At 57.4% G+C, this 13,864-nt stretch overlaps 2 protein-coding genes across 2 annotated transcripts; both read left to right on the top strand.

The window, feature by feature from the left end:
• The first annotated feature begins 93 nt into the window (after nucleotides 1–93).
• Nucleotides 94–11,716, top strand: KLHL12 (kelch like family member 12). The gene is made up of 12 exons (XM_031608562.2): nucleotides 94–224; nucleotides 455–652; nucleotides 3,319–3,472; nucleotides 4,098–4,315; nucleotides 5,287–5,436; nucleotides 6,088–6,202; nucleotides 7,043–7,149; nucleotides 8,035–8,230; nucleotides 8,627–8,785; nucleotides 9,074–9,172; nucleotides 9,915–10,101; nucleotides 10,198–11,716. The coding sequence occupies exons 2-12, from the start codon at nucleotides 467–469 to the stop codon at nucleotides 10,322–10,324; spliced, it is 1,698 nt and encodes a 565-aa protein (XP_031464422.1). The 5' UTR covers nucleotides 94–224; nucleotides 455–466; the 3' UTR covers nucleotides 10,325–11,716.
• Nucleotides 11,717–12,015: 299 nt separating this feature from the next.
• RABIF (RAB interacting factor) lies at nucleotides 12,016–13,729 on the top strand. The gene is made up of 2 exons (XM_031608621.2): nucleotides 12,016–12,234; nucleotides 12,358–13,729. Exons 1-2 carry the CDS (start codon nucleotides 12,046–12,048, stop codon nucleotides 12,598–12,600), a joined length of 432 nt encoding a protein of 143 aa, XP_031464481.2. The 5' UTR covers nucleotides 12,016–12,045; the 3' UTR covers nucleotides 12,601–13,729.
• Nucleotides 13,730–13,864: the final 135 nt, after the last annotated feature.

Raw genomic sequence — 13,864 nt, 5'->3', positions numbered from 1 at the left:
GCCGCGCCCGCCGATCGAACCCGGCGGCGGTGACCGCTGTGCGCCGGACCCCGGGGGGCGCCGCGCCGCTGTCCGCGTTCTGCCGCGCGTTGCCGAGCAACCGCGGGGCGGGTGGCGCCGCGCTGCCGCGCCGCAGCGTGACGTCATCAGCGCGCGCCCGGGCGAGGAGGGGGAGGGGAGGGGGGAGGCGCGCCGTGCGGGCCGGGTCCTCTCCCCGCGGCGCGGTGAGTGCGGGCGGACGTCGCCGCGTCGCGAGGGCGCCGCGCTGCGGGGCGGAAGGGCGGCGGGAGGACCGGAGGGGCGCCGCGGGCGGGGCGGGGCGGGGCGGCGCGGCCCGGCGGGGCAGAGACGGGGGGGAGGGAGGGGCGGCGCGGCGGCGGCCGCTTGCGCCGGGGCGCCCCCTGGCGGCGCGGCGGCGGGCCGTGACATGTGGCCGTGCTGGCTGTGCCCGCAGGTGCCGGGCGCCATGGCCCCCCCCAAGGACATCATGACCAACTCGCACGCCAAGTCCATCCTCAACGCCATGAACGCGCTGCGGAAGAGCAACACGCTGTGCGACGTCACGCTGCGCGTGGAGCACAAGGACTTCCCGGCCCACCGCATCGTGCTGGCCGCCTGCAGCGACTATTTCTGCGCCATGTTCACCAGCGAGGTCGGTGCGGGGCGGCGGGCGCGGCCCGGGGTCCTCCGGAGCCGTCCGGGAGGCGGGCCGGGTCCTCCGGATCCCTTTGGGTGGCGGCTGTGGGTCCCCCGGGTCCCTTTGGATGCCGGCCCGGATCCCGGCTGCGGATCCGTCTGGGTGACGGCTTCAGATCTCTGGGTCCTTCCGAACGGCGGGCCTGGGTCCTTCTGCGTCCCTTTGGATGGTGGACGTGGATCCTTCTGGATCCTTTTGGAAATGGGCTGGGATCCCTCTGGGTCCCTTTGGATGTGGCTCTGTCTGTATCTCTGCGCTCCGAGGGAGCGTGTTCCTTCAGGGCAGGGCAGAGCAGAGCAGAGCTGCTCCTCCGTGCAGTGCTGAGTGCTGTCGGTGGGAGCTGCAGCAGAGCCCCTCTGCGCTGTATTTCAGCTGCACCATTTCTGCCTTTGGATGAGTTCACGGATCACAGGGTGTGTTAAGAGCTCCTCCTTGGCTCCACCTCGGAAAGAAACCACTCTGTCTTCTCTTAGAGCGAGTTGCGAGGTGTCTGGGCTTTGTGTTCCTTCCTGTTTTCCCTGGACCACACAGAACTGTTCTTCTAATTGTGAAAATTAGCAACTTCTGTTCATTCATACTGGGCCCACAGAGGGGTTGGAACCGAGTGGTCCTTAAGGTCCTGTCTGACCCGAGCCCGTGGTCTGTGCTGTGAGCGTCCCTCAGAGCAGCACAGTCACACCATTTTCCTGTACGCAGGGAGCTGAAGGGGTTTATTGCAGCACACTTTGTGTATCTGTGGTAGCGAGGACAAAGACAAGAAGTGGGCTTGGGTAAGAAAGGGGAACGAGGTGCAGCTCTGAAATGTTGGGCTGAACCCTGGGAACGGCCACAGTCCTGCACAGCAAATCCTGTGCTGGCAGTGCTGTGTGCCACAGCCGCCTCGGGAGTCCTGGGGTGAAGCACACGGTGTCGGTCATTTCCTATGGAATGATGCTGCCCTGGGTGCTCTGATGGCTTTCTAACCCTGTTGTGCTGCATGGGATGCACTAGGAATGTGTTTGGAATGCAGCTCTGTAATAGAGCCTATGTGCTCTGGAGCTCAGAGTCCTGATGGGACATTCTGTGTCACACTCAGCTCCAGGGTCTTTTTTTAAGATATGGTGCTGGGATCCCGTCTTCTTCTGCATCACATACAATACATGAAGTTATTGGAAAGGCTTCTAGTCACAAAGACCCAGTAACTCCTGTCCTCTTTTTCCTAAGCACGCAGTGTGCACAGACAGGACAGGTACAGTCTCCATCTGCATTGCGTGTTGCAGTCATACAAACATCCAGTCTGGTCACTTCTGGTCTCTGGTGACACCGGACGGCTCAGTCTTGTTTTGGGAGTGCTTTGTCTGACCCGGGCTGTGACTGCAGGCACACCTGCGGCACTGTGGGCCCAGCAGGGCAGTCTGTCCTTCCACGAGGGCTGCGGGTGCTGGGAGGTTTTGTGAGTGCTGATCACGGTCCCTGCGCTGTGCTGTGCTGTCTCTGCAGTGCAGGAGTGGCTCAGTCTCAGCAGTGACCTCTGCTCTGCTGCTGTGTCACCAAACGCCTCTGTAGGAGTATCTGTGTCTGCTCTGATTCCCCCCCCCCCATCCCCTGCAGTGACACTTTCAAAGCAAAGCAGTGATGCTTTGATCACACGTTCTCCTTGCTGAGTGCCTGCAACCAACTTCACTCTCATTCTTGGCAAGAAAAGTGAGGAGCTTTCATCTGAGCTGTGCTTGCACTGATATGCACTGCTGCTTCCAAAGAGATCAGTTTTGCATTGTGCTGCGTGGAGACGTCCTTCTGTCGGGGTTCACCTGTGCTGATGAGCTCCCACGGGGTGCTGCCCCCCACGTGCTGTGCCTGCAGCTGCTGCTTGGTGGGGTGTCAGCTCTGCACTGAAGGGTTCTCACGCAGTGGGTGCTCACAGTGCACTGTTCCCACAGGTTGGCTCAGAGGGTGGGGGTCCTCAGAGAGAGTAATTGCTCTGAAATGACACATTATGGAGCTGACAGAACAGCAAGGGGATGAAGTCAGCACTGCTTAAATGCCATCACTGCATTCACTCTGATTTTACTTTCTAATATTGAAGTTAAAATCCTGTTTAACTCTGAATATCATGGGCTGCAGTTAGTCGTTCTTTTTAGGGACTGTCACCATAAGCTCATAGGGTGGATGGGTGGAATGGTTAGGAAAGCTTTCTGTGTGGGCTGGGGAGAGCTTTGGATGTGGGCTGGGCGTAGAGCAGAGGAGTGAGAGCCCTGTATGCCATGCTTGGGCCCACGTGCACAGCCCAGGAAGGATCCCCTGGAACTGCTCCTTCTGCACAGCTCGGGGTCCCTGCGTGGCATAGGGGCACCTCCCATGAATGATGTGCTCACTTCAGCTCAGGCTTCAGTTTGTGCATTTTGCAGTGCAGCTGGAACATCTTCCCCACATGTAACAAACTCTGCTTTGCTCTGCAGCTCATCTGTCCGTGTGTTCTCCAGGGGGATTTTCTCCTCCCTCTTGTTCTGCTGAGCACAAGGAGAGAAAAGATGGAGTTCTGTTGGAATCTTTTTGACAAACCCCTTTTTAGCACCTGCTGAGCACTGGTGTCTTTTTGACCAGATTATTGAAAAATAAACTGTCTCCTCTCTGATTTACAGCTCTCAGAGAAAGACAAACCCTACGTGGACATCCAGGGGCTGACAGCTTCCACCATGGAAATCCTGCTGGATTTTGTGTACACAGAAACTGTTCATGTGACAGTAGAGAACGTCCAGGAGCTGCTCCCAGCAGCGTGCCTGCTGCAGCTGAAAGGTAATGCTGAGAGCTGGTGCGGCTGCATGGCTGCTGCTGAGCAGAGGTTTGCTGTGTCCTCCCTTGGCTGCGATGCCTCTGCGCTGTGCTCAGTCCGGGCCTTGGAACCACACACCTTGTGTCAGACTTCTCTTGTCCTTTGCACGCTGGTCTCGGTGTAGCAGAGCTGACCCATCTAGAAAAAGAGACGTGGGATGGATTCTTTTATCCATGCTTTGTGCTGCTGTCCCTTATTACTGTCTGCTGCAGTAATAAGCAGAGCCCAATGTCGTTTGGCTTTGCCAGGTTAGTGTGACTGCTCACAGCTGGGCAGTGCCATGGCACACCCACTTCTGCTTTAGGAGCCATGAAGTGAGTATGGCTCACAGTTACCAGTATCAGATTTAACCTGGGGAAGGAGGGGTTAAACTCAGCAGGCACAAACAGACCCAGCCGTTGTCCTGCTGCTCAGCATTACTGTGCTCCTTGGCAGAGCTGTTTGCATGCGTGTGTTTGTGGTGTTATTCCACTGTTGTTCAGTCGGCCTGTCCTTATTGTTTCCAACTTCCCTGTACTGAAGCCCTTTCCCAAGCAGAGGACTGACAGGATGTGTTCAGTGCTCATTTACCTCTCCGATTTTCCCTAGGTGTGAAACAAGCTTGCTGTGAGTTTCTAGAAAGCCAGCTGGATCCATCAAATTGTTTGGGCATTCGGGATTTTGCTGAGACACACAATTGTGTTGATCTAATGCAAGCTGCAGAGGTCTTCAGCCAGAAACATTTTCCAGAGGTGGTTCAGCATGAAGAGTTTATCCTCTTAAATCAAGAAGAGGTTGAAAAGCTCATCAAGTGTGATGAAATTCAGGTAAAACCTGAACGTACCATTACTCTGCAAAGCATGGATATAAAGTGTTGAAAGCAGTCAGAAATCGGCCCGCAGTGCTTGGAGAGCCTCACCTGTCCTTCCCGAGCTGGGAGTTCACTTTCCAGGAAGGTTCTCCTCATTCCTTTGGGCCCATAACCTCACACCAATGCGTGGTGTGCAGCCTCTGTGTCTGAGCGCCTCCATGCACCACGGTTCCCTCTCCTCCCCCTCTCCCTGGAGGAGGTTACGGCGGTGCGTTGTCTCAATGCCCACATTTCAGAAACACCCACAGGACTTTAATTTCTGTTTGCAGACCGTTGTGGTGTTACTCAGCAGCACGAGGAGCGCGTGCCGTTCCCAGCACGTGGTCCTTCTGCAGAGTGGTGCCGCCGGGCGCTGCTTCAGGCAGTTACATGAAGGTGTCATTGCCTCTGAGTTTTGGTACAGACTCTGTTCCCTCAGAGTTGATTTCTGGAGGTGTTACTGCATGGCTGGGAACCGTCAGATCCTGCTTGTTTTTTTGTGTATATTTTGTTGAGAACTGAAATAAGGTGAACATTCCCTGAAAATAGGAAGGGGACCGGTCTGTTTTGTTATAGCTGGACTTCAGCAAGAGGTGGTGTTTGCTTCAGCCCTAAAAGAAGTGATTGAGTCGTGAGCAGGCCGAGTCATTGGTATCTCCTGAGTTCCTCAGAGCCCCACAAAGGGGTGACCAGAGGAGAAATGTGGATGTGTGCTTTGAAAGGCTGCAGCAGAAGTGGCCTTCGGCCAAGCTGATCTTCTCTTGTTAACAAACCTTGGAAAGGAGCGTGCAGGGCAGCAATGGGGGCTGCACACAGGTGGTGCTCAGTGCAGGGGAGGGCTGGGGGCGTGCTCCCCGGTGCTGCTGGGCACCGTCCTGTGCTCAGCGCTGTCTGTTCGGCCGCAGGCTGCTGCTCTCCTGTCTGAGCAATGTGTGCCTCTTCCCACAGGTGGACTCAGAAGAACCAGTATTTGAGGCCGTTATAAATTGGGTGAAGCACTCGAAAAAGGACCGGGAGGCGTCGCTGCCCGAGCTGCTGCAGTACGTGCGCATGCCGCTCCTCACCCCGCGCTACATCACGGATGTCATTGACACTGAGGTATGGGCAGAAGCAAACCAAAACGTGGATGATGAGATGAGATCGCTAAGCTTTTGCAATGGAAGTTTATTTCCAAACCAGCAGTGCTGATCCAGTGCAAGGCTTGGCAGCAGGGCACAGTGAATTCAGCCTTGGTGTGTTGCAGCAGCACACGGCACCGAACACCCGCAGGGAAGTGATGTGGAGCTGCAGGTGGGGTTGGTCCAGGCCCAGCTGGGGAACAAGGAGGACATGAGGCAGTGCTAGGGTTGCTGTGCTCACAGCTGCTTCTGGAGGAGACTTCTGTGCTTCTCAAGTCTGTTTGTAGCAGGGTGTCCCATGCACAGCTAATGGCAGAGCAGTGCAGTCTGTGCTTCGCTCCATGCTGTGTCTCTGGCCTTACATGTTGAGCTGAGGCTGTGGGGCAGACCCAGCCAGGCCCACTCAGCCCTTGCTCCCTCCTCAAATGCATTTCTGCTGGCTTACGTGTAGTAGAATTCGATTTTCCTCAGTTTTCCAGCGTAGGGTGTTTTATCCTGCAATCTGCAGTGCCACGAGAGATGAGCTGTATCTTCTCAGCTGCATCCCTGCGTGTCTTTGCACAGCCCCAGGGCAGCTCCTGGGAGATCTTAGCCCAGACCACAGATATCAGTGCCCGCTGTTTTTCTGCAGCCGTTCATCCGATGCAGTCTGCAGTGCAGAGACCTCGTCGATGAAGCAAAGAAATTCCATCTCCGTCCCGAGCTCCGGAGCCAGATGCAGGGACCCAGGACCAGAGCCCGTCTGGGTGAGCGGGGTGGGGGTGCCGGGAGCGGCCGTGGGGCCGGCAGGAGCTGTGTGTGCCACGCAGTGCCTCGATGCACTGCGACAAAAACTTCTCAGTCTGCAGAGCTCAGTGGCACAGAAGGGGGACAGCAGTGCAGGACGGGTTGGTTTGTTAACAAGTGGCAGCACAGGGGATAGCTGGTTGCCCCTGCTCTCGTGCCGGTGCTCCCAGATGGGTTTGTCTGAGCACGCAGCTGCCTCAGAAGTGTGGGCAGAGTTTCTTCCTCTCTAAAAGGCGGTTATCAGTGTCAGAAATTCACAGGGTGAGAGGTGAGGGATGGCAGCACAGGAAAGAAGGTGGAATGGGGAATGTGAGGGAGAGCTGGGAGGTGGGCAGGTTGGTTTGTTGAGAGACACGGTGAGTAGATTTCTGGCCTGAAGGCAGTGCGGCGTGCTTTGCCCTCCAGCATAGTCCACCCACAGCACAGCTCCTGTTTTTCCAGGGACATCCCACATCAGTGCTCAGGGACGTCCACTTCAGCTCAACCCACTGTTTACAAAGAGGCATTGCGCCCTGTTCTGGGTCGAAATGCCTCAGTTGGTAAAGGAGAAGTCACAAATACACATCATGGCCCAGGTGAAAATTGTGCGCTTTGCTTCTAAGGACCACTGTCTGCATTCTGCCTTCTTTTTTATAACAGTGTGGTACCACTGCTGCCAGGACCTCTCTCACCACGTGCCCTCATGTTGCCTGTTTACTTCCTGGATGGACTGCAGTGGCTGTGCTGCGCGGTGCCCGCAGGGCTCTGCTCCCATGGTTGCACAGGGGCTGACGTGGCTTTGCTCTCCCTCTTTGCTGCAGGAGCAAATGAAGTCCTGCTTGTGATCGGCGGCTTTGGCAGCCAGCAGTCACCCATTGATGTTGTGGAGAAGTACGACCCGAAGACCCAGGAGTGGAGTTTCCTGCCCGTAAGGAACCTTTTCTGACCATCGTTGTGCGGAATGGGCGCGCTGACATCAAACACTGATCGCGTGCCGTCGGCCACGTAACCTGCTCTGGGCTATCAATTCATTTGGGTTGTGGAGGTGTATACAGTAAATGCTGGAATTGCTTTGCATGTAAAGATTTACTAAGAAAGCTCTGTGGAAGAGGTTGCTGCCGTATCTGCTGGGCTGAGCCTGCAGAGACCGCATCTCTGCTGTGGGAGTGAGAGCTGAAGGGAAGCGCGTTTTGTTGTCAAGGGATGCTGAGCTGTGAAGTTTGGAGGTGATACCTGGGATGTCAGTGGGAGCACTGGGGCCAGAGCTGCTTCGTGGTGGGCTGTGTGATCCCTGCTCGCACTGGGTCTGAGTGAAATGGGATTTATTAAGAAAGAGCTTCTGCACTGCGGTCTTAACAGCAGCTGTATCAGTCTGAAGTAGTGCAGAGCCTCTTTGTTACCACTAATTTTGTCTCCCAAAATTCGGTTCTTTTTTTGGGAGGCCAAAAGCTTCAGCTGCATCCGTGAGATCTCTGTAGCCTCCACATTTCCCCATTGACAGGGAGCGGTGGGAGGCATGCACACCTCCAGGATGCGCCAGGGATTCAGCAGTGACAGGAGATAAGCTGACATTTAATGCAGAATACTTCTGCGCAAAGAGACCTGGGCAGCAGGAGCAGAGGCTGCAGAAAGCAGATGCAGTCCTGGTGCATTTCAGCCAGAGCTGGATCCCTAAAATCCACAGTGTCGTGTGCCTCTGCCTTGGCGTGCCGTTTTCCAAAAAAGCAGCAAAGATGGGATAGGAGAAGGGCAGCTGCTGTGCCTACACGGGGGTCGTTTCTCCTCGACCCTTTGTTTTTCTGCACCGTTTCAGAGCATCACCCGTAAGAGGCGTTACGTGGCGACCGTGTCCCTGCACGACCGGATCTACGTCATCGGGGGCTACGACGGCCGCTCGCGCCTCAGCTCCGTGGAGTGCCTGGATTACACATCAGATGAGGATGGGATCTGGTACTCCGTGGCACCCATGAATGTGCGGCGCGGGCTGGCGGGAGCCACAACCCTGGGAGGTGCGTCCTGGGCCGCGGGGCGGATCCCTGGGGTCCTGCAGGTCTGGCAGCTCTTTGCTCAGATACAGCAATGGAAACCTGCCCTGCTGCATCTCCATTCTTTGAGCTCTGAGCGATGGGAGCTCAAGGAGGGGCTGTGGAGGGGGAGCTTTGTGGTGGATAAGCAGCTGGAAGGGCCGGCTGGGTTCTGGGTTTGGTTGGTTGGCTCTGCGGGCAGGCTGATGCTATGGGGGTGAGCAGTCTGCATTTCTTTCAGCTTCAAACGTGCCAAGTTCTGCTGTGGTTGCTGTATTTTGCAGTCCACGTTGTAGATTTGCTCTGTCTGTGAGGGCCTTCGTACTCCATGTGCACGTTTGGTGCTCGATCTGCTGAGCCACCCCTGCTCTGTCCTTGCAGATATGATTTATGTTTCTGGTGGGTTTGATGGGAGCCGACGCCACACCAGCATGGAACGCTACGACCCAAACATCGACCAGTGGAGCATGCTGGGAGACATGCAGACAGCACGGGAAGGAGCGGGGCTTGTCGTCGCCAATGGAGTTATCTACTGCCTCGGTAGGTGCCTGCGGGCAGCGGATCCTGAGCCAGCGCCGGTCCTGGAAGCCGTGCTGCGCTCCGCTGGGATGGCAGCAGCACGCTGCGAGGCAGCGCTGCGCAGTGCAGTGGCTGTGCTGGCTGGGAGTGCTGCACTGATCCTCTTTGCTCTGCCAGCATGGTGTGCTGTGAGTTGTGCTGCTCACAGTGCAGCGCCGTGCTGAGGCTGAACCAGGCACATTGCTGCTCTGTGCACAGAAAACTTCTCCAGAAGTCAGACCCACGGTTTGCTCCTCTCTTGTGTTTCAGGTGGCTACGATGGGCTGAACATACTGAATTCTGTGGAGAGGTACGATCCCCACACGGGACACTGGACTAATGTCACACCGATGGCCACTAAGCGCTCAGGTAGGAGCTCACGTGCTGGCTTAGATCCCCGGGAGGAGGATCCATAAAGGAGTGTGAGTGTGGCTTTACAGGCTGCAGGGAGAGGTTAAGTCTGCTGTGACTGCCCTAATTAGGAACTGGCAAGGAACAGGCAACATGGCTGTTGTGTGTGAAGTAATGGGACAGTGTGCGAAGGCAGCGCTCGTTAGCTGCAGGGCGCAGTCAGTGAGGGGTGCTGGGGGCAGCATTGGGCCTCATCCCCTGGGCAGCCAGGACAGCAGAGAGCAGCACTGCTAGGAAAGCGTTACACGGCCAACTGGAGCCACTGTGCAGCCACACAGCTTGCGGCTTCTCTTTCCTGCTTGGTGTCCTATCTGAACTTCAAGCTTGCCAGCTGGATCTAGGAGAAAAATATAGTCTGAATCCTCCTTTTGCAGAAAGTTATTTCTCAGAACTTGTTTCTTGCAGCTCCTTTCTACCCATGCTCTGCTGCTGTGGTGCCTGGGGCTGCCCTGCACCCTGCTGGCAGCACAGTTCCTCTTCTGCCATCACCACACCGCTCAGGGCCAACAGCATTTCTGCTCTTGGTGAGGCAGCTGAGCACAGCAGATCTCACAGGTAGCTGAGCACCTGGTGCTGCTCCTGCTGCCCTGGCTGCAGCTGGTCGCTCCCCCCGACTGGAAATTGAGCAGAAGCTGGCAGAGTTTCAGAGTTGCAGCGCTGCGCACGGCACTGCCAGCACTCCTCTGTCCTCTCTGTGCAGGCGCCGGCGTGGCTCTGCTGAACGACCACATTTATGTTGTTGGTGGGTTCGACGGGACGGCGCATCTCTCCTCTGTGGAAGCCTACAACATCCGCACTGATTCCTGGACCACTGTAACCAGCATGACCACCCCCCGCTGCTACGTGGGGGCCACCGTGCTGCGGGGAAGGCTGTATGCAATCGCTGGGTAAGAGGCGGCCGTGGGCTGGAGGGGAAGGTGCTCTGTGTGTCAGGAAGAGGTTTGAGTGGCTCGAAGTGACACAGTAACTTTCCGCCCTTGCAGGTACGATGGCAATTCACTGCTGAGCAGCATTGAGTGCTACGATCCCATCATCGACAGCTGGGAAGTGGTGACCTCCCTGGGGATGCAGCGCTGTGACGCCGGGGTCTGCGTCCTTCGGGAGAAGTGATCTGGAGAGAGCTTTCAAAGCACATCCCCAGTACTGTCTGCTGGAAGAAGAGTCCCCAGTGATTTGCAGTGACTGTTTTTGAGAGTTGTGGATGCTGTGGAAGTAGGCACCAGAACAGCAGCTTTCTGTGCTGCTTTGACTAGAGCATGTGCATAATCGTGTGATCTCTGCAGTCATTTGAAGTCGGGGGCTCTGTGTGAAGCTGGAGGAAGGCGATGAAGTGGGTCGAGAGAAGCTGCATTTTCTGCTGTTCCTGTGGCTCATTTTCCCAGCAGAGCAGAGCAGCCCCCAGCTGGCATCAGCCGGCCTGGTGAGCACATGTGAGGACATACACACAGCTGGGTGGTCTCTGCGGCTGCTGCAGGACCAGCTGGGTGCTCTGGTTGCTCTTGGCCCCGTGGATACGTGCGGGTGGAATCCAGCTGCTCCTACGTTCCTGCTTCGAATCATCCTGTACATACTGAATGTTCTCAACTCGTTCCTCAAGCACACGTCAGTGCAGAGCCAAACTGAACGAGCATGTGTGTGCGAGAGGTCCTGCACTGCAGCTGCAGGTTCTGCACACAAGGAGTCGCAGATTGAAGCTGTCAACTACTGAGACCTAAAAGCCTGAGGCTGCAGGGGCAGAGGGCCGGGGAAATCCACTGCCTGGCATCGAGGCAGCACTGTGTGCTGTAGTGGGGGGCTCGGCAAGGCGCATCACATCGTACTTCCCTTGAAAAGCTTGACAGTCCCAGCTGCAAAGAGCTGCATTTTCTGGCCACAGGAGCCCTGCTGCCACAGGCAGTGCCTTTGCTCCCACCCCTGTGGGGAGGCCGACGTGCAGCCTGAGGCCGGGGCACAGCGATGCGGTTGCTCTGTCCCTGCTGATGAACTGGTTCTTCCCTGGGCAGCTGTCTGCCCAGTGCCGTAACTCGAATTCATGGTGTTGGTTTTCCCGTTATTTAGGATTTCCCTGCTTCCAGGCCTGTTTTGGAGTCACATCCAGGGTTCTGTTTTGCCCCCATGTTCTCAGCTTTGCCCTCCCTGCCCCCAGCTGTCTGCCGCCCGTCCCACAGGCTGAGTCCCAGCACGGCGTCCCATTGCCGGTCCCAGGAGCTCCCAGCACCGCCCGGCACCGCGCCGCGTTCCTGCTGCCCGCAGGCTCTCCTCTGCCGCAGCGCCTGTGCTCGTAGTGCTGCTCCTCGAGCTTACTGCTGGTCTGCTTGGGGCACAGGCTGGGATCAGGGGCGTGGTAGCATGACATAAGTATGCACTTTCAGCCAACGCTCTGACCTTCTGCGTTCGTTTCTCTTACACAAGTGTTCCGTGGTTTTGTTTCCTATGTTCATTTTTTTATTGAAAACATAAAAAATAAAATATTTCCTGAGCCAGAAGGAATTTACCTTCTGTTCCGCGCCGTCCGGACGTCCATCCACGCCTGCTCAGCCACGCGGCCGCCTCCAGCGCTGCCTTCCTCCCGCAGCTCGCAGGCCCGGAGCAAACGCTCCGCCCTCGTGATGCGCAGTGCGGGAAACCAGCGCGGCGCGGCGGCTCCGCCCGCTTCTCCCGGCCTCTCCGCGGTCGGGCTGAAGGCGCGGCGATGGGCCGAGCGCGAGGCCGAGCACGTGGCCCCGCCCCGCCCCCCGCCACGAGCGCCCGCCTCAGCGCCGCGCGTGCGCCGTCGTCACCGCTCGGCTCCGCCCTCGGGCGGCGGCGGCCCCGGCTGCGCCTGCGCGGCCATGGCGGCGGCCTGTGCGGAGATGGAGCCGGCGGCGGCGCCTCCTTCTTCTCCTCCCGCCGCCGCCGCCGCCGCGCCGGGGTCTGCCGGGCTGGTGTGTGCGCAGGGCCGGAACCTGAAGGCGGTGCTGTGCCAGCGCTGCGGATCCCGGGTGCTGCTGCCCGGAGCCGCCACGTTCACCTGCCGTGAGGTACCGGGGAGCGGCCGGAGGCGGGCGGGGCGGGGCGGAGGGCGCCCCCTGGCGGCGGGGCGGTGTCGCGGTATCGCGATGTGGCGGTATCGCGATGTCGCGGTGACGCGGTGCTCCCCGCAGCTGCTGCTGCCCGCCATGAGGAAGAAGGCGGCGGCGCCGGCGGACGGCAGCGACGGGGACGTGGTGCGGGAGCACTGGCTGGTGCGCGACATGTTCTCCTTCGAGAACGTGGGCTTCACCCGCGACGTGGGCAACGTCAAGTTCCTGGTGTGCGCCGACTGCGAGGCCGGGCCCATCGGCTGGCACTGCGTGGACGACAAGGACAGCTTCTACGTGGCGCTGGAGCGCGTGGCCCACGAGTGACGGCGGCGCGGGGCTGGGACGGCTGGCAGCGCCGGGTGCAGCCCTGCTGGGCGGCACGAGGACCGCTGTGATGCTGCAGAGCGGCACTGCGCCCCTCAGCCACCGCCGGACTGCGGGACGCACGGCACAGCAGGACGCACGGCACAGCAGGACGCACGGCACAGCAGGACGCACGGCACAGCAGGACGCACAGCCACATGGGAGCAGCAGCGCTGGTGGCAGAGCTGCAGAACGGCACGGCAGGATGGCTCTGCAGGGCAGCTCGGTGTCACGCATGCTGGGAGCGTCCCAGGTTTTCATGGCTGCTCTGTCACTCCTCCTTGTGTCGTGGCTGTTCTAAATGTGGGGGATGTCTCTGGGGTGACTGGTTTGTGGCACAGCCCCAGCAGTGCTGGCGCAGAGCAGGAGGAGGAGAGGACTGCTGTGCTGATCCATGAAGTGTCTGACCTGCAGCCGGGGCAGCTGCGGGTGTCAGGCTGTGTGCTCTGTTGATGTTCAGATGTTCCCTGCCCCAGACCTTAACATTTAGGTTCTCTAAAATCTCACCCTATTTGACAACTGTAACCTGTAAGAATATATGGTACCTAAAGTGTGCGTAAGGTATTTTAGCTGATGTGGTTTTATTAACTGAGTACTTGGAAATAAAACAAGATACAGATACCGGGCAGCACAGGCTGATGGAGGGGCAAATAAAGAAAACATGCAGGATGGTAACATGTTCAGGAAGGAAGAATGCAGAGATTCCATCCTGAAAAGGACTTGGATGAGCAGAGTGTGATGATTCAGTGTCTCAGAGCTGAAGAATGTCAGAAGAGCTGCGTGCACATTAAACAGGAGGTAAGTTCCCTTCTGCTGGTAGGAGCAGTGCTGGGATGTTGCCTCCAGCAGTGGCCTCTCTTCAAAGATGGTCACAAATCTGACTGCATGTTGCAGGAGCCCACAGCAGCTGTGGTTCTTACAGCCTTTTATCTTTTGGTGGTTGCAGTCCAGTCTGTATTCCAGGTTTGCAAACCCTTGTATGAATAATGCACAGCTTTATGGGGTAGCTGTGGGTCAGGCCTGCAGAGGATGTCCTTTCTGCAGCAAATGTGTCAGAATGTTATGCTATTAAACACTTTTGGTACCAATTCAGCTAAGGTTCAACTGTCAATGATGAATTTGTATGTTCACAGCCAAAGTCACAGTCTGTTGGGGGTAAAGACTAATGCTGTTACTCCTTAGCACTGTGGGGCAGGCTTTCCCTCACTTCTCTTTTCTTAAACCA

The sequence above is a fragment of the Phasianus colchicus genome, chromosome 25, assembly GCF_987193195.1.
Source record: "Phasianus colchicus chromosome 25, bPhaCol1.hap1.1, whole genome shotgun sequence".
In the NCBI taxonomy this organism is placed as follows: Eukaryota; Metazoa; Chordata; class Aves; order Galliformes; family Phasianidae; genus Phasianus; species Phasianus colchicus.
This window is presented reverse-complemented; position numbering and strand designations above follow the sequence as displayed.